Source organism: Lethenteron reissneri, chromosome 16 (genome assembly GCF_015708825.2).
Source record: "Lethenteron reissneri isolate LAM-NWPU_2019-01 chromosome 16, ASM1570882v1, whole genome shotgun sequence".
Lineage (NCBI taxonomy): Eukaryota > Metazoa > Chordata > Hyperoartia > Petromyzontiformes > Petromyzontidae > Lethenteron > Lethenteron reissneri.
Window position 1 is genome coordinate 796,482 of NC_083794.1, and position 24,297 is coordinate 820,778.

The 24,297-nt window shown below is 47.1% G+C and overlaps 1 protein-coding gene across 5 annotated transcripts in view; it reads right to left on the reverse strand.

Annotated features, from left to right (window-relative positions):
• Positions 1–20,822, reverse strand: part of DIS3L2 (DIS3 like 3'-5' exoribonuclease 2) — a 64,929-nt gene extending 44,107 nt beyond the window's left edge. For 3 of the 5 annotated variants that reach the window (XM_061552151.1, XM_061552152.1, XM_061552148.1), the window contains exons 1-4: positions 20,725–20,822; positions 14,427–14,526; positions 2,847–2,968; positions 2,532–2,585 (exon numbers count right to left, since the gene is read on the reverse strand). In XM_061552151.1, the coding sequence (XP_061408135.1) occupies positions 2,532–2,585; positions 2,847–2,968; positions 14,427–14,475 (225 nt within the window). In that variant the 5' untranslated portion in view covers positions 14,476–14,526; positions 20,725–20,822. Of the gene's footprint in view, positions 1–2,531; positions 2,586–2,846; positions 2,969–14,426; positions 14,532–20,695 lie in introns of all 5 variants that reach the window. The other 2 variants (XM_061552149.1, XM_061552150.1) reach the window with 2 other exon arrangements.
• Between the last annotated feature and the right edge of the window lie 3,475 nt (positions 20,823–24,297).

Consider the following 24,297-nt stretch of genomic DNA (forward strand, 5'->3'; position numbering starts at 1 on the left):
ATGCAGTATACAAATAACTTCCACAAACAACATTTTGGGGGCTAATGCGGGAACGTTCTCGCCGTGTCCCCCGCGAGTACCCAGCCACATCCAGTGAAACAAAGCTGCAGTCAGCAGGCAAATCTTTGTGATGCCAGCTGACACGTGACTACAGTTACACTTCTCGCCCAGGCACAGGTTCCTGGGCTGTGCGGATAGCACTCCGTATTCTTCAGCTCACTGTCCCAGGACTATTGGCAAATAAATATTTCTTGATTTTTTTAATCAGCCATTGTACACAATACTAAAATAAATAGTCTGCAGGAAGACCCATATTTCAGATGATGAGGCAGGGCGTTTCCAGCTACAGGTTTCCTTCGCTTTATGCGGCAGTAGATGAGTTGCCAAAAAAAAATTACGCGCAGAGCGAAACCGCACGACAACGCAGCCTGCCGAGTAGCGCATAGAGCACACACAGTATTGTCCCATGTTCGACTGCATATCCGAATTATTTCCCCAAATTCTGGAGAAGGGCCAAGCGCCATTGCACTCTTGAAGTCAGGGAGGGGACATGAATGTCCTCGATAGTTATGGGCCCATCTTCTTCTTGAGTGTGTTTCTTAAGCTTCTGGAGTGATCGGTGCTGAAAGGTATCTCACCTACTGTCAATAACATCTTGAGCACTTGGCACTAACATTTATTGACCATGGTTTCCTCTGACATTCCAAAACAGGTGTAGTGTTCCTGGACCACACAGAAGCATGTAATACAGTTTGGCACTACAAACTGCTGTAAAAGCTGCCACAAGTCCTGCCATGCTCAGAAGGGTACATCACCGAGCTTCTCAAATGTTGCTGCTTCCAAGTGCACATGAAGAACATGTTAAGCTACTTGGAGATGCAAAAGAATGGACGATCTCAGGAGTCCGTTCTTGCCCCAACACAATTCAATATTTACATCAACGACCTACCAATTACAATGTCATGACGATTTGTGTATGCAGATAACATCGTCGCAACACCAAGCTTTAGACTTTGGCAGCCTTGAAGTTACATTGAACAGTGACCTGGCCATGGTAGCTGACTGAAAAAAATTGTAGTGTGTTATTACAGAGGCGCACACACTATTGTTAAGGCAACGCGGTTAATATACAACCTCACTAATCACCGAGTTCTACAATAAAGTGTGGCTAGACTGTTCCTAGACTGTTCGCCATCTGTGTGCGAGTTAGCTGAACGAATGGGCCAGCTAGCACATACGCTGCCTGACCCACGATCCCCAGCGAAGACTCTACAGCGAACGAGGAGCAAAGACCGACGGCCCCTTGAGTTTATCCCCATAAACGAGCCCCGAATCCCCGAACACGCTCCCCATTTATCCCTTGGCCCCGGCCCCACCCCTTGCTGTATCAAGGACGGCGCCCTGACTTCCGGCTACGTGTCCTTAACTCCTCCAATCGAGACACCGCTTCAGGTCACTTGCCCTTGACTCCTCCAATCGAGGCACCCGGCGCTCCTCCAGCACTGTGGCTGTATTCACGACACTACAAAATGATGACTTCAGGTCAAGCAGAAGATGGTTTGCAGTATATGTGACCTCTATAACACCAGCCACCTTTGAGCTCAAAGTACAGTCTGAATGGTCAGCTGCTCAAGCACAACCCAGAGCCCATCCTTCCTTGGAGTGATGCCCAACTGGGGTCTGACATAGTGTCAACACCTTGAGAAGACAACCAGTAGGTTGCGCTGATTGAATTGTCTACTGGCTCAGCTGGCTGGCTCGTGGGGCGCTGGCATTGCGACACTATGTATGGCGTGCCTTCCCTTGTGCCACGCTGTGGAAACATATTGTGCACCTGTATGAACTTGATCAGCTGAACGTCACAGTGAGAACCATCTCCGGAGTAATGGGGATAACCCCACTAACGTGGCTGCCAGTTTTAAACCATATCCCACCCACCGAACATCTGCGGCCAAGCCAAGTAAGATGCTAGATGAGCTCCACGCTGACATCTTCAAACATCGGCCTGTGCATGTGAAGTCCCAATGCTCTGCGTGGGTGTTACCACAGCCCCTAGACTAGAGGATGTGGGAAGTCAGCGCTTCCTGGGTGAGGAATAGAGACACGTGGATGCGCCTAACAAAGATCGGGTCTATTTAAGTTCCTGGCTTCAACCTCCCAAGGCATAAGTGGGTTTAGTTTAACTGATTCCGCTTTGATCAAAGCTAAAAAAGTATTACGAGTTGGAATATATATCAATGTAAACAATTTTCACAAAATATCTTTGGATATCATTTGCATGTTTACACAAACTAATATGATCTATATTGATACTTCAGCTACATAAGAAGGTAATGTATTCATTTGCATAATACAAAAATTATTATGTGTAATATTTCAACTTACTAAAATTATTATAAATCTAATCAAACATGGTTAGATTAACCATGATAAATTGTAAACAAAAGGAACAATATTAACCCAGATGCCTTTTACAGGCATTATAACAATGCAATACCATTTCAGCAGACTTTAAATAAACACAACCTTACCAGTGAAGGAACAAATGCCTCTTGGTATTTTCTGGGATTTATTCGCAAAGGTCCCTACAAAACAGACACACAAGGTCGCAAGTATAAACAACTACACAGATAGAACCTGGAAACGTGGGCTGCCCATGCCCTGCTAGTCATGAAGTACAGGTAGCAAATAAATAATTATATATATATATATAATTCCCTTACATTAGTAACCAAAACCCAAGACAAAGCTACTGTAATGGACTTCACAAATAAAGTAAAAAGTATATTTGAAGGTTCACTATGAGCACGGTTGTAGAAATTTATGATACAACAATTAAAAGGTACCTGAATCAACTCCTTGCGCTTCAGCCCAGCTGAGACCTCACTATCTGACAAATAATGCTCGAACACACCATGGTTTTTCTTGCCAGGCGTGTACTGGTGATTGTGTACTCTTGGCTCCTTTCCTGAATAACAAATGAAGCCAATATAAATAACAGTGTACATTTCCTGCACATAATCGAGTTGCATTCTTCAATCCTGCAAAACACTCTATGATGTTAAACCATAATACTACCTTAAATGGAAAATATATCAGAGATTCAGTGACCCCTCAATGTGCTGTGATTTGGGACCATTGCCCAAAATGTTACCATTAATGCATCCTTTTCAGGCAACGTTATTGACAAATGTGCTGAGCCTTTTTGTTAATTGTGCACCACTGCCAATTCAGCATACCTGTCAACCCATACAGTTTACCCGTATTCTTGTACAGGGAAATTGAGTAAAAATAAACAATTTTTCAGAAATGTTTTTGTGTTTCTCCCTTGTGATGGGACTTTATAGGATGAATGTTGAAATGTATAAGGGGATGGGGGTGACCAATAAGGTCTGAATTGGTCTGGAATAAGGTAGGCACTAATAAGGGGTTGACAGGTATGACTTCAGCATCACAAAACAACATAACTTTGTTGTCTCTGCTTTGAAATGCAATTTCATATAAGTGAGCCGTGAAATGAATCCAGTTTTCCTACGAAATATGTATAAGCAGTCATATGCATTAAAAACGATCGAGCACAGTTTCATGTAGCAGTCAGCGGCCACGTGACCCTACACAGCTAAAGCATGTTGCATGTGCAACAAATCTCGAACATTTATAGAGTTGTGCATTGCAAAGCCATATCAAACGTCATTCTCAGTGCTGTAGTCCATGTTAACCCCCTCACCGCCATTTATTTTTCAACTGCATCACCCTGCAGCCAGCTACTGTTTTGGCATTCATGGTATGGGTGAAAGTGGGGGTGGCCCAGTTTGATTTATGATATACATTTGTGGAATAAATGAGGCATGACCTTGGTCCTAAGTGCTATATTTTTATTTTCCAATTACAGTATACAGTATTTGGGACCCAGCGACGCCTTCCTGTGGCCAGTCCAGATTTTCACTTGACGTAGATGTTCTTTGTTTACGGATCACACACATTTCTGCTGCCACCTAGTGATTAAACATGGAAATTAAAAAATAATGGGCATAAAAACAGCAATTTTTGCATGCTCCGAAATTTCGTTGTGTAAAAGGCGGAGTATCTGTGCGAGTATCTGTACCTATTATTACATGGGAATAAAAAATATTCGTAATTTGAATTTCCATGTCACAACCAGAGCAACAGTGACCCAGGTTACCTGCAAATATTACTATCCTGGTCTCTTGAGTTTCCCCCGGGTAAAACTATTAAACATGAAATTTGAAAGTCAGGATTTTCCATTTTTCTAAACCTTATGTACTAGTGTTTATGATGTGTTTATATAATTTATATTGAATGAAAAAGATAACAAATTTAAGATTGTGTTGAATTGACTTAATCAATTACATTTCTGCATTGATGTGAATACAAAAAATGCACTGTTTATAACCTGGAAGGACAGGTCGGTATTCACTCACTTTCACAAATTTGCACTGTGAGAGCAAAAGTCATCAAAGTGAAACTGCACCGAGTTCAAATTAAAAGTGATTCTGCTTCTTTATTTCAATTTTTGTTCTATGTCCAAAAAATATTAAATATTGTCACACAAATTAACTGAATAGATAATTTATTACTCTGCAATGGTGTGCAAAACTAATAGATAAAATGATAAAATACAAAAAAGCGGCGCACTTGGCTTTTTTCAAATGCAGCGCTGGTATATTCTTGGAGAAAATGTATTATTCTTGTGACCAACTAATAATTAGTTACAATTTTAATAAACCTTTCATGAAAAACTATTTTATTGCATGAAAATCCACGTAACCTAGCCAGCGTTACACACAGTAGTGTCAGGTGTTAGGGACAGATCAGCAAAACTCTATGTATAATATTCTTTGGGTATTTCGGTAGACACATAGATAGGTTGAAATTAATACAAATTAAATAAAAAATGCGACGTTCTGATCACAACACAAGCGATTGTCATCAGGAAGAAGAAAGAGGGGGAAGCTGCTGAGGCAGACTGTTTTAAAGGTTTAAAATGGGTGTAGACCAAAGGTCATAAACGACGTGGGCAGGGCTAGTGATGTTCATATGAGAAATTAGCATGTTAATGTAAGATCGCAGAGCCTCCGCCACGTCGAGGTCGGCGCGCGGAGGTGGCTGTGTTGGTGTGAGAATTTCTTTTATAACCTGTTAATGTAAAATCGGAGAGCCGAAGCCACGGGGAAAATAAAAACTAACATTGGAAGGTGGCAGGATGAGAAAATCACAGCCAGTTATGACTTAAACTGGTTGACGACGTCCTTCCAATGATTGCTGAGTTTGTACCCATCCTCTCGGTTGAAATTGTCTGTGTCTGTATATGTGGATGACTTCATGAATTAATCTTTGTTGATAGCCAGTGGGCTTGCAAAGTACCTTCGTCTTAGAGAAATCAATTTAGTGTGAGCCAACCGCATTAAAACAATGATCAGCCACGGACGACGTGTTGGTCCTACCGTGTTTAAAATCTGCCTTATGTTCACGAACACAGTCCAAGACATGTCGCTTAGTTTCCCCAATGTAACTACTGCCACAGACACAGCTTAAAGTAGTAGGTTTTTACCCTTTTAAACTGGTACAAAACTGACACCTTTATTCAAGGCATCATGTTTGCAATAACCACAACACAAGTAGTCAAAAAAGCAAACAAAAAGAAGCAACTCTGATAATGTTAATAATATGCACTGTCCTTGAAGTTGATTGGTCCACACCCGAGACGGCTTTCTTTAGAGCCTAGTCCCCATTGGTGTTGGACCAGATGACACCAGAAGGCGTACAACTCAAACAGCGCAATATCAGAGTATTGAGAGCTCGGGGTAACCATTTACACTATGAGATGTCTTTTACCAGTGGCAAAATATAGTAGAAGGTTTTTACCCTTTTAAACTGGTACAAAACTGACACCTTTATTCAAGGCATCGTGTTTGCAATAACCACAACACAAGTAGTCAAAAAAGCAAACAAAAAGAAGCAACTCTGATAATGATAATAATATGTAATGCGAGCGTAAACGGTCTCGCGGATGTGACGTAACAGGTGGGAGGAGTTAGGGTCACGTGGGGAGAGGGAGAGCTTTTAAGGGGAGGAACCGGAAGGGCTGGAGGAGAGTGTGGGAATAAAGATAGGAGGAAGCCACGCAGGGCAGGAGGTAGAAAGTGGCGTGATCGCCACAGGTCGGGACTCGGCACCGTTGGCCAGCGGTGTCCGGGCACGGAGAAGACGGAGAGCCAGCAGCGGGACTGCATAGAGAGCAGCCGTGGGGCTGCAGGTCGGAGGCAGAGAGGCTGAGTGAAGAGCCAGCAGCGGGGCTGCATAGTGAGCCAGCAGCAAGTCTGCAGGGGCGATGGCAGCAGTGGGGCTGCCGAGCGGGAGACGGAGGAGACTGAGCGAGACGCCGTGCGGGCAAGGTTGTACGAACCACAATTAAGGACAACGGAGACAGACCCAGTGCAAGAGTCCTTTATTACACTGGTGTCAGAAGTGAAACGGCATGTCAAAACAGCTCAGAAGACAGAATATCCCCGCACCATCGTCTGCTACATCTTCCGACGACGACGACCTTCCTCAGGCTGTGGCGCTGCCTACAATGGAGGGAGAAATCGACGCGGGAACGAGTGGCGGCCCGGGGGTGCAAGAGGTCGCCGATTCGGTGAATCCGCCCACGCCAGGGGACGCGGACCAGCGATGGAAACAGATGGCAGCCCAGCTGGAGACTTTGAAGACTGTCTTGGCGCAACTGTGCGACCTCGTCACGCCGGCGACGGGTTCCCTCCGCCACGCGGCACGAGGACGCCATCTTGGGCGTGGCGGGAGAAGAACCGCGGGAAGCCGCCATCTTGCGCCCTCCGCGGCGGGAAGCCGCCATCTTTGACACGTTGCAGTGCGACGCCATCTTGAACATGCCACGGGACACGCCATCTGCGGAGGACAGCGGAGCGAGGACCCGCAGCCGTCACTTGACGACAGTTAAAGAATTTTTCAATTGGAGGCGACTGCAGTGCATTCGCCTGCCGGTTTTTGGCGGCAGTGCGCTCCGCCAGATGGACTGACGCAGAGGCCCTGGAAGTTCTGCCAACTCTTCTCGACGATGAGTCGGTCAGATTTTTCCGTTCCATCAAGGCCGAGAAGAAGAAGACACTGAGAGGGGTTTTTGACGAGATGGCGGATGCGTACGAGCCACCGGATGACGCTCACCGACGATTCATTCAGCGCCAGCGGGCACCCGAAGAGTCGCTGGTGGTATACAGGGGTGCTGTCCTGGAATTGGCCATGGCCGCATACCCTGAGACGGAGCCTGACCTATTGGAACCCCTTATTTTGGGAAAAATGCTTGAGCTGTCGCGGGATTTGGGGATCCCTATGCCGGTGTGCGGCCATGAGAAGTTGACGTCTAGGGCTGCTGCTAAGTGTTTGGATGCCCAGTTTAATCTGCGCCGTTGGAAGCAGGTGACAGCGTGGACGGGGGGGCCCATCGTGGAAGGGGGTGCCGTGGGTTGGGACCCCAAGAAGGCGGTGTACGTTCTGAACAGGGGGGGGGGCCCGCAGGAATGGACGGCCGCCTCTGCGCAGTGGCCTGCCCGCGAAGGGCCGGGGCTATGATCTGCGCTGCCGACGTGGGAGCGTCGACATGGGGGGAGTGCTGTGCGTCGTAATGACGTCGAGTGCTTCTGCTGCGGTCGCAAAGGCCACTACGCCAGGGATTGCTGGGCCCGTATCCCGGGGCCGCCCCAGCAGGAGGCCTCGACCGCAGACGTGCCGAGGAAGGACCCTCCTGGACAGGAAAGTCGGTGCGCACCAGACACCCGGCAAGGCTTGGCACCTCATTCATCACCGTTGCCGCGCGATCCGGGTGTCGTTAACAACGGGAGGCCGCCGACTGGCCCATGTCACTCAGCAACGCAGTAGCGTAAATTGGCACGGCGGGTTGTTGCGGCCGCTACTGGTTCGTCCACTGTGCCGGGTTCTATACAAGGGGTCGACGTGCGCATTTTAGTGGACTCCGGTGCGTCCGCGACGATTATATCGGATGTCTCTTCGGGATTCTGGCAGCTTCCCCTCGATGAGTCCTCGCGGGAAAAGACCGCTTTCCGTACGCCGCAGGGTCTGTTTCAATTTAATTGTCTTCCGATGGGGTTAAATGCTGCCCCCGCCACATTTCAGAGGTTGATGGAGCTGGTATTAACGGGGTTGCAGTGGAAGACATGTCTGATATATTTAGACGATATCATCATCTTTAGCCGCACATTTGACGAACATCTACAAAGACTGGAGGCGGTGTTCGCCAGGATGCGCTCCGCCAATCTGAAATTTAAACCGAAGAAATGTCACCTACTGCAACGGTCCGTGCGCTATTTGGGACATATAGTCAGTGCCGACGGGGTTGCCACGGATCCGGAGAAGACGGCGTGCGTCCGGAACTGGCCAACCCCGGTCACGGTGGGGGATGTGCGTCGCTTCTTGGGGATTGCCTCGTATTACCGTAGGTTCGTTCCAAATTTTGCAATGATCGCTAGGCCTCTACACCTCCTTACGGGTAAAGGACGGAAATTCAGTTGGGGACCGCCAGAGAAGGCGGCGTTTAAGGGCCTGCGCGATCGTTTGGCAACGGCGCCGACATTGGACTATCCCGATTTTGATCAACCCTTCATTCTGGACACGGACGCGAGTGACACGGGCATTGGGGCCGTTCTGTCACAGTCCAAAGGCGGTGTGGAACGCGTGGTAGAGTACGGTAGCCGCGTCTTGTCCCCCGCGGAAACCCGCTACTGTGTCACTCACCGCAAACTTTTGGCCATTGTCTATTTTCTCCGCCAGTTTCGGCCGTATCTCTACGGCCGTTCGTTTATTGTGCGCACGGATCACGCGGCTTTACAATATGCTCTGAGGGTAGACCAACCGTCTGGCCAGCTGGCACGATGGTTGGACACTCTGCAGGAGTTTTCCTTCCAAATTCAACATCGGAAGGGGGCGCGTCACGCGAATGCGGACGCGCTCTCCAGGTTACCGCAGGGATCCCCTTGCGCTTGCGCGTCGGGTACACATAGGTGTATGCCGACCCAGCAGCCCCCTCGGCCTGTTGCGTTGGCGGTAGAGGTGCCTGAGGCTCCAGTGTGCCCGGGACCGGCCGATGGGGTTCTGAACCTTCCACGGGCAGTGTGGATTCGTGAACAAATGCTTGACGACTCGTTGGGGACCCTGCGGAGTCGGGCTGCAAAGGGAGGGGGGGGCCTGGGTTCCGGGGGGACGCCGGGGGCCACTCTCCGCGACGGTCTGCTGATGTGGAGGGAGGGGTTGCATGATCGCTGGCGTCTGGTTGTACCGTCGTCGTTACGGTACGAATTGGTTAGGACTCTGCATTGCGACACGCTATTACACCTGGGGGTGCAGAAAACCTTGTTGACGTTGCAGCGAGACTACTTCTGGCACGGCATGACGACGGATGTCGTCGGGCACGTTCGCGCGTGTCCCGAGTGTGCCCGGCGGAAGCCGCCTAAACACCCATATGTGCCGCCGATACAGTCCATACAAGTGCCTTGAGTTAACGAGTTGGTGGCGTTGGATATTTTGGGACCCTTCTCGCCATCCGCTAAGGGTAATAAATACTTGCTAGTTGGGGTGGAGTATCTCTCCCGCTGGCCGATGGCCTGGCCCTTGCCCGACCAGTCGGCGGCGTCCATTACGGACGCCTTTCTATTTGGATATGTCATGGACAAAGGGGAGCCGGAGAGGCTGCTCACGGATCAGGGGGAGGTGTGTGCTGCTCTGGGGACCAAAAAGATCCGGACATCCCCCTACCACCCGCAGACGGATGGCATGGTGGAACGACTAAATCGGACGGTCAGCCATGCTGTGTCACACGGTTAATGAGAAGCAAGCTGACTGGGATTTGCACATCACTGGGGTACTCTCGGCATACCGGATGATGCCTCACGCGTCCACAGGATATTCTCCGTTTTTTCTCATGTACGGTCGCGAAAACGTGCCGCCAATGGATGTGCAGTTGGGAACGGGAATGAGAGGACCTACTAAGCCTCTCCCCAATTACATTCAGGACGCCGTTCGCCACGTCGCTGAGGCGAGGGAGGGGGCCAGGGTGGCTACTGCCAAAACCCAGGCCCGGAACGAACGTTGTGCGCGACGCTCGAAGGGGAAGTGCCCCTGGAAGGTGGGGGACATGGCTTGGCTGCATTGCCCGCAGGTACGAGCAGGAACCTCCCCTAAGTTGCATAAGCCATGGCAGGGGCCTGTTAGGCTCATTGAGGTTCCTAACCCGCAGTCCGCGCGCGTTCGGTTCGGATCTCGGCTCTGGTACGTCCATACGTCTCGCTTGAAACTATACGTGGCCCCTCGAACGGATGAGTCATCTCCTGATGTTGCCTTGCCGGTGTCTGTTGCTGCCGACGCACCCTTGCCTGTGCCTGTTGACCCTGCAAGAGCGCCTGTCGTGCCTTCTACAGACAAACTGGCCGTGACACAGCGGGAGGCAGCGGACTCTGCTCTGGGTGGGCCTACCACGGCTGCGGGGACACTTGACCCTGCCGCCCCTCCAACCCCACAACAGACACGGTTGCGGGACACCCCGGACTCTGGTCCTTCGGTGGAACGGGACCTTGGCGTTGGCGGGCCTCCAATAGCGACAGGCGGTTTTGATCCTGTCGCTCCTAAAACCCCGTCGCGTTCTCGGTCTGCAGGGGGGCCGCCGCTCGTCCGGGACGGGCCAGCAACCCGCACGCGTTCGAAATCCCTTTCTTTTCGTTGATTGTTGTTCTCGTTCTTGTTGTTATTGTTATATTCGTTGTATTCTCCGTTGTCCGTTCACGGCTGATGGTTGGTGGTCGCTCGCATTACTTGTTTTGTTTCAGCCGAGGACGGCTGGAATTTTCTCTACGGGGGAGAGTGGTGTAATGCGAGCGTAAACGGCCTCGCGGATGTGACGTAACAGGTGGGAGGAGTTAGGGTCACGTGGGGAGAGGGAGAGCTTTTAAGGGGAGGAACCGGAAGGGCTGGAGGAGAGTGTGGGAATAAAGATAGGAGGAGGCCACGCAGGGCAGGAGGTAGAAAGTGGCGTGATTGCCACAGGTCGGGACTCGGCACCGTTGGCCAGCGGTGTCCGGGCACGGAAAAGACGGAGAGCCAGCAGCGGGGCTGCATAGAGAGCAGCCGTGGGGCTGCAGGTCGGAGGCAGAGAGGCTGAGTGAAGAGCCAGCAGCGGGGCTGCATAGTGAGCCAGCAGCAAGTCTGCAGGGGCGACGGCAGCAGTGGGGCTGCCAAGCGGGAGACAGAGGAGACTCTGAGCGAGACGCCGTGCGGGCAAGGTTGTACGAACCACAATAAAGGACAACGGAGACAGACCCAGTGCAAGAGTCCTTTATTACATTATTATCAGAGTTGCTTCTTTTTGTTTGCTTTTTTGACTACTTGTGTTGTGGTTATTGCAAACATGATGCCTTGAATAAAGGTGTCAGTTTTGTACCAGTTTAAAAGGGTAAAAACCTATTACTATATTTTGCCACTGGTAAAAGAGATCTCATAGTGTAAATGCTTACCCCGAGCTCTCAATACTCTGATATTGCACTGTGTTTGAGTTGTACGCCTTCTGGTGTCATCTGGTCCAACACCAATGGGGACTAGGCTCTAAAGAAAGCCGTCTCGGGTGTGGACCAATCAACTTCAAGGACAGTGCATATTATTATCATTATCAGAGTTGCCAGTTTAAAAGGGTAAAAACCTACTACTATATTTTGCCACTGGCAAAAGAGATCTCAGTGTAAATGCTTACCCCGAGCTCTCAATACTCTGATATTGCACTGTGTTTGAGTTGTACGCCTTCTGGTGTCATCTGGTCCAACACCAATGGGGACTAGGCTCTAAAGAAAGCCGTCTCGGGTGTGGACCAATCAACTTCAAGGACAGTGCATATTATTATCATTATCAGAGTTGCCAGTTTAAAAGGGTAAAAACCTACTACTATATTTTGCCACTGGCAAAAGAGATCTCAGTGTAAATGCTTACCCCGAGCTCTCAATACTCTGATATTGCACTGTGTTTGAGTTTTACGCCTTCTGGTGTCATCTGGTCCAACACCAATGGGGACTAGGCTCTAAAGAAAGCCGTCTCGGGTGTGGACCAATCAACTTCAAGGACAATGCATATTATCATCATTATCAGTTGCTTCTTTTTGTTTGCTTTTTTGACTACTTGTGTTGTGGTTATTGCAAACATGATGCCTTGAATAAAGGCGTCAGTTTTGTACCAGTTTAAAAGGGTAAAAACCTACTACTATATTTTGCCACTGGCAAAAGAGAACTCAGTGTAAATGCTTACCCCGAGCTCTCAATACTCTGATATTGCACTGTGTTTGAGTTGTACGCCTTCTGGTGTCATCTGGTCCAACACCAATGGGGACTAGGCTCTAAAGAAAGCCGTCTCGGGTGTGGACCAATCAACTTCAAGGACAATGCATATTATTATCATTATCAGTTGCTTCTTTTTGTTTGCTTTTTTGACTACTTGTGTTGTGGTTATTGCAAACATGATGCCTTGAATAAAGGTGTCAGTTTTGTACCAGTTTAAAAGGGTAAAAACCTACTACTATATTTTGCCACTGGTAAAAGAGATCTCATATTGTAGACACAGCTTAGTTTATAGATGCCAGGATATTGCATATCAGGGATCCTATCCTTCACAGATGGGATCTACCAGTTTAAGTCATAACTGGCTGTGATGTTCTCATCCTGTCATCTTCCGATGTTCGTTTTATTTTCCCCGTGGCTTTTGCTCTCCGATTTTACTTTAACAGGTAAAAAAAAATGTCACACCAACACAGCCACCTCCGCGCGCCGACCTCGACGTGGTGGTGGCTCTGCGATCTTACATTACCATGCTAATCTCTCACATTAACACAGCCATCTCCGTGCCCTTGTCGTGGAGGCCGCTCTCCGATCTTACATTAACATGCTAATTTCTCAGATTAACATCACTAGCCCTGCCCACGTCGTTTATGACCCTTGGGCTATACCCCATTTTAAACCCTTAAAACAGTCTGCCTCAGCAGCTTTCCCCCTCTTTCTTCCTCCGGATTATGATCGCTTGTGTTGTGATCGAAACATCGTAGTTTTTTGTTTATTTAAATTTTATTTAAATTTTAACCTATCAATGTGACTTTACCGAAAGACTCAAAGAATATGAATTCCTGCAGTCACGAAAGCTTTAAGTCAAGATCTATGTACAATGTGGATAATGTGAAGATGAAGATGTTAGGAATACATGATCCCTGACCAAATAAATCTCTCCTATTGGAAACTACAAAAACGTGTTAAATCGTACGCAGGCTGACATGGATGTAATCAGATTGGATCATGTAAGGAGCTCAGATATCCTGCAATAATCTGGACAGTTGCATCGGTGAGCTCCTTCGCAACGGGTCTCTTTAAGGACTGCTACTTAAAAAAAAAATTATTTGGGACCACCATCTCATATTCACATGCATTGCGGCTTTTTAAATATTGAGTTCTTTTTCGATTTAAAGCTTTCGTGACTGCAAGGATTCATCTTCTTGGTTCTTTCGGTAAAGTCACATAGAATTGAAATAATAAAATAATAAAAATAAAACATTAAATAATTCTCACGACGTTTCGGCCACAATGCAAGCAGCCATCCTCAGGTGAAGAACAGGTCTGTCAGGTGAAGAACAGGTCTGTCGAGACGAGACAGAGTCGTCTCGACAGACCTGTTCTTCACCTGAGGACGGCTGCTTGCGTTGTGGCCGAAACGTCGTGATAATTATTTTATTATGTTTTCTTTTTATTATTTTATTATTTCCATTCTATGTGACTTTACCGAAAGAACCAAGAAGATTGAGTTATTTATTGAATTCGAATAAAATGGCTCTTGTTATTTTGGTTGCAGACCCCTGAGCGAGGTCATGTTGCCCACGTGCCCAGACACCACGTGCCCAGACACCATGTGCATCTTCTGTTGGAATGAGGGGCAAAACGGATGCAGCATGCGCTAGAGAAGAGATGGGATGATGTGGTACTGAAAGATTTGGAGCTGGTTGGACGTGTGATGACTGGTACCAGTGCGGTGTCAAGATTAGCCTCTGTGGAGGAGGTTCATGAAGGACAAAACTAAGGCGTTGGAGGCAGTCGCCCTCCAACGACAACGGAGGGCAGAGGACTGATGCTCACAACTAGAAAGCTGAATGCTGTGCAACTAAAATGGCATTACATATTTTAAATAATTAACATATTTTAAATAATTTTAATAATTAATTAAAATATGGTTAAAAACTATGCTATTCAAGCAGCGATGATGTCACATGAAAATGCACATGGATTCAGGGAAGCCAGAACAGAGAAGTTGCAAGACAGGGAGGTTATGATAATCATGTTGACCGCAACGTATGCCTGGATTACCTTGCAGTGAGGATCTCTTTTTGCGTGTTTGCTGGTAGTTGGCAGCCATAGCTTGTTAGATGTGTAGAACCCCTCTTGGCCGTTTCTGTTTATCTTCCTTCTGCACTAATAGAAAAGATAAACCATCAAAGTCAAAATGTACTTTATCTTTATAAATAAATGACACTGTAGAAAACATAAAACACATTCAATGATATGAAAATAGTAAGTTAAGCATCAAAGAGCATTCAATGAAATGCTATTAAAGACCATTTAATAAAAAGTTACTGATACAGTAAAGCTGTCAGGATATGACGATCCCAAGCTTTTCTGGTACGCTATGAAGACTCTTGATGACAAAACTGTTGACTATGGAGTACTGCCTAAGCTATCAATTGCTGGTAAATGCCTCTTACCTGATATGTCATAAATGGTCCAATTACTATTTTACCTCCGTAGGCCGTAACTTTAACTCGAACAAACCTTGCCCCACTCCTGATATGCAGCCTCCTGGCCTTCTGCATTTACCAACCTTGCATCAGGAATAAAAAGTCCTCCCCGATTCGGATGTGTTTAAACTCTTCTGCTGTCGGTGCAGATTAACTTCCAGCTATTGGCCTCCGTCTTGTGGCAAACAAAAGTTTGAAACCCATAGCCCTCAGAGAAAGACAGTTCCCCAAGAAAAGAAAACTGCTTTTGTTTGCCGTCTGCACAAATGGGATGCCAAGGTGCTGGCTGCGGGGTCCCCTTTCTGTCCTGCCTCCTTCCCCCCCCCCCCACTTCTTTCTCCCCCCCGACTGCCGAGTCCTATATAACATCGTGCCACGGCAGATCTCTCGCCTACTTCAGCAGTTTTTTCTTGCTGTGGTTGTCCCACCTGATGACGATAGCTTGTGTTGCGATCGAAACGTCGTGATATATTATTTTTCTAATCTGCTCTATCCCAAACAATCTGGCTTTCGCAAGAATTACAGCACTGCTTCGGTGGTGCTTCATACTCATTGTCTTCAGCGGTGTTCTTCCTACACCTCAGGTTTTTGGCACTGTCGATAATGACATCCTACACAGTTTATTAGAATGCCTAAACTTTTCCAACTTGACAATAAGTTGGGTCCAGTCACCTAACCGTTTTCAGCTTGTTCCTCTAAACAATTAATCTGATAAAACCTCAATCTGAAAGGGTTTTCCTCAAGGCTCTGTCCTGGGCCCCATTTTGTTCTCACTCAAAGTTAACTACATAGCTCAATCGCTAATCCACTTGGGTTATAAATCAATTTGCTGATAACAAGCCTCATCGTCTCTCGCAAATATCTGGATGATCTTTACTACAAATTTCAACAGGATTTTCAGTCCCTACAATAACAATTGGCCGCCCTTAGACCTGCCACAAATGCAAATACAATTTAATAGTTTTTTGAGTAAATAGTGTCTCTGGGCTTTCAGCAAATTGAACTCTTTGAAAATGTGCAATATCTGAGTGTTATCCTAGATTCCAAAATCTCTTTCCATGATCATATAGAACATGCTTCTAAGAAAAATTGGTTTCCTCTGCAAGATCTGAGATCTTTACACGATCCACATGGTTACATCCATACCAACCTGCCTATGATTATTGCCACATTTTTTGTATTTCCAAATGGAAGATATTTATTTGATCATTGGTTTTTTACCCTTCTATCTGGCAACAAAACTGACACCTTTTTTACAAGGAGTCATGTTTACATAGACCACAATACCTGCAGTCATAATGCAACAAAAAAAACACAACTCTGATAATGTGCACTGTCCTTGAAGTTGAGTGGACCAATCAAGTTCTAGGACAGTGCACATTATCAGAGTTATGTTTTTTGTTTGCATTATGACTGCAGGTATTGTGATCTATGTAAACATGACTCCTTGTAAAAAAGGTGTCAGTTTTGTTGCCAGATAGAAGGGTAAAGGGTAAAAAAACAATTATCATATTTTTTACTGGCAAATGAGGTTCCAATGGTGTAGATGCTTACCCCGAGCTCGCATACTCTGATGGTGCATTGTCTTTGAGTTGTGCGCCTTTTGGCCTCATCTGGTCCAACCCATGTGAGACTAGGCTCTAAGGAAAGCTGTCTCGGGTGTGGACCAATCAAGTTCAAGGACAGTGCACATTATCAGAGTTATGTTTTTTGTTTGCATTATGACTGCAGGTATTGTGGTCTATGTAAACATGACTCCTTGTAAAAAAGGTGTCAGTTTTGTTGCCAGATAGAAGGGTAAAAAAACAATTATATTTTTTACTGGCAAATGAGGTTCCAATGGTGATATTTATTTGGTCAGGGATCATATGTATTCTGAACATCATCATGTACACAATATCTACATATATAAATATAAACTCCAGACGTTCAAGTTTAAATTGTATTTCTTCTTCATAAACAGACATTGTATTACCCTCAGTTTTAGAATGGACATCGTCAAAGCTACAATTCTCCCTATTTTGACGGCTGTTTTGACATCTCCAGACTGGCCTCAGAGATTTCTGAAATGCATGGTCCCCCTGTAACATTCAGCCGTTCTTCGTTTTGCACTGATGCCCCTTACAGAACACACCACGGAACTCTAAACGCAAATCTAACGCCCCTTAATGGAGACAGTCATTGGGTATCATTCATCCTCAAAATACTCCAAAACAAATCAGTTAATTACCTCTGTAACCACCTTTCACTCCAGTCCCCATCACCTTGCCTTAGAATCCCCTCTCTATTTCACCTTCATGTACTAGATTGAAAACCAGCAATGGTGGGAAATCACCTCGCGGTGTCACCCCTCCAATTTGGAATGAACTCCCTTTGTGGTGTCGGATTAAATCCCTCTTTCCCTCCCTGGCATTTAATAATGTATCCCATGATTTCTTGCACGTGGTTAGCAAACCCCACGCGATTTGACGTTATATTTCCGTGTCACCTGCCAGTGTTATTTGGGTGGTACATGGCTTGAATGTTGTTTTCCCCAAATGTGTTTGCTACTCAGCGTCTGCAATGTTCTGATTTCTATGCTGCTATAGCTTCCTTTTTTCACCAAGGTCCTCTGTCATTCTTCGTACAACAGTTTAAGGCTGAAGGTGTCTTACCCGTGTAAACTAATAAAATCTATCGATTAATGTTATTATGAAAAAGCGGTCTGTCTGACGTCACAGCATGTGGGCTATTGAATATTTCTCTCGCAGTCAGGCCGAGACTCGTGACCTGACCTCCTGTCACCTCCGCAGCTGCTGAGGTGCACATCCCAGGATATGCATGCGTGCACACAAACATGCTGCGGGTGCTACATGTGGAGCATGGTTTGATCACTTATGTATGCATTCGCGATTGACATAACTCCACGAATTAAACACGAAATTAAGGATTGAAATGTAGGATTAACGATTGTTTTTAAGACATTTTTACATATCCTGACTCTTCATCAATCAGACGCATTGAGCTGGCTCTGAATCAACCAAAATCACGTCACGTATACAATCGCTCATCGAATGCGTTCAGAAATCTCATATTTTGAAGACTCAAGGCACGCCAGCAATCGAATATGTCACTGACCCTCGTGGTCACACAAAGACGCCTTGGGCTGGCGGCGCTGTAACATGGCGCTTGACCCAATTTGGAAGGTGGCCGAGGTTAAATGACTCGGAGTTCACTCAGCCCATCATCCTTTCAGGCGTCAGTAAAGAGAGTAATCACTTTCTGCAAAGTATTTATCTCACAGCACATAAAGGTAATATATACATGTTTATATGGCGTATATCAATGTAAACATATGCAATATACTCATGCCGTGCACTTGTTCTGTGTACGCTGCAGGCCTCACGTCTCGAGGACACTAACATCAACCGGTGTAGTAATTTTACGCGGGTATAGTGATGTTTTGGTGAGACGCGTGTCTAGAATATTGGGGTGGTATTTAATTTTATGGCCCTGGCAAGAGCGCCCAGTTGTGTAACGCGACTTTCACCAATGGCGTCATCCCTTTGCCCAAGGCGACCACAAGCAGTTATCATTGCCGCGTGGAGCAGATTTAATGTTGAATACGTCTCCATGTGTGTGTGGGTGATTGCGGGGTGAGTCTCGTCGTGAATGAGAGGCGAGTGGTGAGTCTCGTAGTGAATGAGTCTCGTAGTGAATTAGAGGCGAGTGAATGAGTGGCGAGTCTCGTAGTGAATGAGTGGTGAGTGAATGAGTGGTGAGTCTCGTAGTGAATGAGTCTCGTAGTGAATGAGTGGTGAGTGAATGAGTGGTGAGTCTCGTAGTGAATGAGTGGTGAGTGAATGAGTGGTGAGTCTCGTAGTGAATGAGTGGTGAGTCTCGTAGTGAATGAGTGGTGAGTCTCGTAGTGAATGAGTGGTGAGTGAATGAGTGGTGAGTCTCGTAGTGAATGAGTGGTGAGTCTCGTAGTGAATGAGTGGTGAGTGAATGAGTGGTGAGTCTCGTAGTGAATGAGTGGTGAGTCTCGTAGTGAATGAGTGGTAAGGGGTGAGTCTCGTAGTGAATGAGTGAATGAGTGGTGAGTCTCGTAGTGAATGAGTGGTGAGTCTCGTAGTGAATGAGTGGTGAGTCTCGTAGTGAATGAGTGGTGAGTGAATGAGTGGTGAGTCTCGTAGTGAATGAGTGGTGAGTCTCGTAGTGAATGAGTGGTGAGTCTCGTAGTGAATGAGTGGTAAGGGGTGAGTCTCGTAGTGAATGAGTGAATGAGTGGTGAGTCTCGTAGTGAATGAGTGGTGAGTCTCGTAGTGAATGAGTGGTGAGTCTCGTAGTGAATGAGTGGCGAGTGGCGAGTCTCGTAGTGAATGAGTGAATGAGTGGTGAATCTCGTAGTGAATGAGTGGTGAATCTCGTAGTGAATGAGTGGTAAGGGGTGAGTCTCGTAGTGAATGAGTGGCGAGTGGTGAGTCTCGTAGTGAATGAGTGGCGAGTCTCGTAGTGAATGAGTGGTGAGTCTCGTAGTGAATGAGTGGTAAGGGGTGAGTCTCGTAGTGAATGAGTGAATGAGTGGTGAGTCTCGTAGTGAATGAGTGGTAAGGGGTGAGTCTCGTAGTGAATGAGTGGCGAGTGGTGAGTCTCGTAGTGAAGGAGTGGTGAATCTCGTAGTGAATGAGTGGTAAGGGGTGAGTCTCGTAGTGAATGAGTGGTGAGTCTCGTAGTGAATGAGTGGTAAGGGGTGAGTCTCGTAGTGAATGAGTGGCGAGTGGTGAGTCTCGTAGTGAATGAGTGGTGAATCTCGTAGTGAATGAGTGGTAAGGGGTGAGTCTCGTAGTGAATGAGTGGTGAGTCTCGTAGTGAATGAGTGGTGAATCTCGTAGTGAATGAGTGGTAAGGGGTGAGTCTCGTAGTGAATGAGTGGCGAGTGGTGAGTCTCGTAGTGAATGAGTGGCGAGTCTCGTAGTGAATGAGTGGTGAGTCTCGTAGTGAATGAGTGGTAAGGGGTGAGTCTCGTAGTGAATGAGTGGTAAGGGGTGAGTCTCGTAGTGAATGAGTGGCGAGTGGTGAGTCTCGTAGTGAATGAGTGGTGAATCTCGTAGTGAATGAGTGGTAAGGGGTGAGTCTCGTAGTGAATGAGTGGTGAGTCTCGTAGTGAATGAGTGGTGAATCTCGTAGTGAATGAGTGGTAAGGGGTGAGTCTCGTAGTGAATGAGTGGCGAGTGGTGAGTCTCGTAGTGAATGAGTGGCGAGTCTCGTAGTGAATGAGTGGTGAGTCTCGTAGTGAATGAGTGAATGAGTGGTGAGTCTCGTAGTGAATGAGTGGTAAGGGGTGAGTCTCGTAGTGAATGAGTGGCGAGTGGTGAGTCTCGTAGTGAAGGAGTGGTGAATCTCGTAGTGAATGAGTGGTAAGGGGTGAGTCTCGTAGTGAATGAGTGGTGAGTCTCGTAGTGAATGAGTGGTAAGGGGTGAGTCTCGTAGTGAATGAGTGAATGAGTGGTGAGTCTCGTAGTGAATGAGTGGTAAGGGGTGAGTCTCGTAGTGAATGAGTGGCGAGTGGTGAGTCTCGTAGTGAATGAGTGGTGAATCTCGTAGTGAATGAGTGGTAAGGGGTGAGTCTCGTAGTGAATGAGTGGTGAGTCTCGTAGTGAATGAGTGGTAAGGGGTGAGTCTCGTAGTGAATGAGTGGCGAGCCTCGCCGATTAGCGAGGGACGAGGCTCGCTATGCGCTGTGGCAAGTGTCGCCGTGAGTGGTCGTGAGTATCGCTGAGCAGTGTGAGTGGTGAGCGTCGCTGGGTGGCTGGTGAGTGTGGCGGTGAGTCGTGAGTGGTGCGGGGAGCCTCTCCTCGCCTCTCCTCGCCTCTCCCGCTTCTCCTCACCGCGCCGCGCAGTTCGCCTCAGCAGCCCGGGCCCTGTTCGAGGCGTCCGCACGCAGCGCCGCCGAATTCTTGCGAGAGTGGCCGCGCGTCACGTGACGTGCGGAGGGGGAGGGCGAGCGCTTGCTGACGTCATCAGGGCGTATGAAGAGAGGCCGCCATCTTACCTCGGGAAGGAGGAGCGAAGTCCTCTCAATAACCGGCAGTCCCCGGGTTACGGAAGGGTTAGGTTCCACAGAAAATATTTGCATATTAATTAATTGTGAAACACGTACAAAAACTTAACAGGACCCTCCTGAATAAGAGTTCAGACTCAGCGAAGCTTTTTCGGGTAAACAAGCATCATAATAATAACTGAGGTATGCCAAGAACTAGGCATCCTGGAAGTTAGAGTATTGATGTATAGATATTGATGTAAAAATTCAGGGGTTTTCTTTTTTCCATTGAAGATATCCTGTGCTATTCTTTGATGATTTGACTCAGAGATAAATGCACGATGTGATTGCAATAACTAAAACCATAACATCTCACCCGGCCTCAGAGAGCACAACATTGATTCCCATATATGACATAAACATCTTTAAGAAATATTCATCCAGATAAACGTAACATATCTTTACTCCTTAAACGATAAAAAAATCGTAATTTAAGCAAGCTGCCATACTTTATGTACAGGCAGTTCCCGGGTTACGGAAGGGTTAGTTTCCCGAGAATGATCCGTAACCGGGATTTTCCGTATGTCGGAAACTTGACAATGTCCCCCCAAAATCAAGGTAAAATCAAGACAAAATCAAGGTAAAATCCCATAACCCAAAATAGTTGTGCCTCCCCTACCATTTTTCTCAGTACTCCATCGCGCTCTTGTCCGTTTTCTATGGCTACCTGTATCGTATCCGCTGTTCATATGCTCTGGACTTCATATGGTTAGGGGCCGTCCATAAATGACGTCACGCGATTTTGGACGATTTTTGACCCCCCCCCCCTTCGTCACTTCGTCACACGTCGTCACAAAAAATCAGACCCCCCCTCAAATATGACGTCACAAAGCTCTGCCCCCCCCCCAAATTTAAACATGCTTCAAATCGCTTTAAACTATTGTCATTGTAGTGCGTATTTAATGTGGTGCTGCACTCTGATGTTGTAGGAGAAAACATTTATTAAGTAGAACGTGTTGTCTATATTTATTTAAAGCTGGGCATTTTGATGTGACGTCACATTTATCCCCCCCCCCCCCTCGTCACACATCGTCACAAATGTCTGACCCCCCCCCCCAGGTGCGTGACGTCATTTATGGACGGCCCATTATTTCATTTGATCGAATATCTACCCTAACACTACCCATTATTAAACTAATGGAACTGTATCCAATAGATGATTTTAATATTGATTGTGAACAGAAAGCAGTCAATTCCGAATGTGAACACGCACACAAAGATAAAGGTGGAGTAGGCTCGTCTACACACACATACACACATACAAACACACACATACAAACACACACACATACACACACACATACAAAGTTTTCCCCCGTGTAGCCTTGAACAGACTGTTGGGGCAAGTGCTGTTAGCGAGCACCTACGAAGGCCTGAATAGTACACGAGGGGGTGGGTGGCAAGCGCTGCTCCGACCGCCTTTGTCGCCCGAGTGGCCACATTTACACACTGCACCAGGTACTCATTTGAGGCTGAGTCGACCTAGAGGAAGCCCAGGACCGGTTCAGATAATCGTCGCTGGTGTTGGCCGTGAGCGGGAATCGAACCTGTGTCACTGGGTTCGTAGCGCAGTGCGCTAACTATCGCTCCCCAAACAGGAAGAATCATCCACCTGGATTCCTCGCCATCACCACAACCTGCCTCGCCAAATAATTATCAATGGTAATACAAAAAAAACTACTTTGTTCTTTATAATGTTTTATTGTATTTGTTATTAAACATTTACCTCCCCCCCCCTCACATGTTCACTCGTCTTTTGAAATATTGAGTTTTTTTTATTGAATTCGAAACAAATGCCTCTTGTTATTTTGGTTACCGACCTCCGGGCTAGGTCATGTAGCCCACATGCCCAGACACCACATGCCCAGCATCTTCTGTTGGAATGCGCTAGAGAAGAGATGGGATGATGTGGTACTCGAGGATTTGGAGCTGGTTGGACGTGTCGCTGACTGGTACCAGTGCAGTGTCAAGATTGGCCTCTGTGGAGAAGGTTCGTGAAGGACAAAACTAAGCAGTTGGAGACAGTCGCCCTCCAACAACAATGGAGGGCAGATGACTAACGCTCGAAACAGAAATCTGAGTGCTGTGCAACTAACATGGTATTACATATTTTAGATAATTTAAAAAGGGTTCAAAATGATGCTATTCAAGCGGCGATGATGTCGCACAAAAAATGCACATGGATTCACGGAAAGCAGAACAGAGGAGTTGCTATAGATTCATATGAATCCCCATGAGACAGGGAGGTTATGATAATCATGTTGACCGCACAGCATGCCTGTGTAGGGTACTGTACATAGCAATTGTCATAGTGGGGTCAGTGGAGATGGGTGGAAACAGGTGCACGATACTGTACGAGGGAAGGTTCGAAAAGGGAAGTAGAAGACAGTCTGCTGGAAGAATCTACTTGGGGAAAGTACTGGAAGTTACCAGGGCGTGGCCGAGCGGGTATATAAGGGGAAGCGAGGACCGTGATCAGGACACTGGCTCGGGAACTGAAAGACGACTGCAGGTGGACGACATCAGGTGGAGACCCCACTGCAACAGCCCCGAAAAGCCCGCACATCTCCCTTATATCTCAACACGAGGCCATGCCCCCCTTTCTCGATCATTCTCACAGACTCTGGATGCTCCCTCTACCGGCAGACTCTCCCGTCCTCTTCTGTCAGCTGACCACGCTCCCTTCTCGAACATTCCTGTAGCCACTAGTCCCTTTGTAATCACAACTGATACCCCTGTCATTACCTCCCGTGGCCACTAGTGCACTCGTACCATAGGCTGACTTTCCTGTTATTACCTCCCGTGGCCACTAGTCCTCTCTTACACCACATGCAGGCTCTATTATCATTACATTACCCCCCCTTCTTAAAAATATAGCCGTCCCAACTAATACCAAGACTTAAAAAAATGCAACAATTAGGGCAGAATGGCAACCCACATTCACGTGGAAAAGAACCCATCACTCGACCATAGAAGCCAAAAAAAACACAACATGACGAGTGAGTGGTGCAAGCCACTTCACGAGAACAACAGCAACCGAACTGGAGTACACGCAAAAAAAATGCTTGACCTTAGGAGTTGACAGTCCACCTCGTGGCTTGAAGAGCCGCAATCGCAGCCCCAAAGCTCTCGGCCGCACGTGGCGGAGTCCTGTGGGCCTCTGAAAATCAGAGGGTCACATTCTGTGGGAGGTACAACACATCTCCTGGGTTGCACAACCATCCCGGATGACTACCCTGGCACGTTGGACACACCAGACCCCGGCCGCACAGGACATGGAGATCAGATGTCTGGGCGGGGATGGACGTATGGTTTGAGACGTGATGGTGGACAAACCAATTGCGACGCCCCATCTGTACTC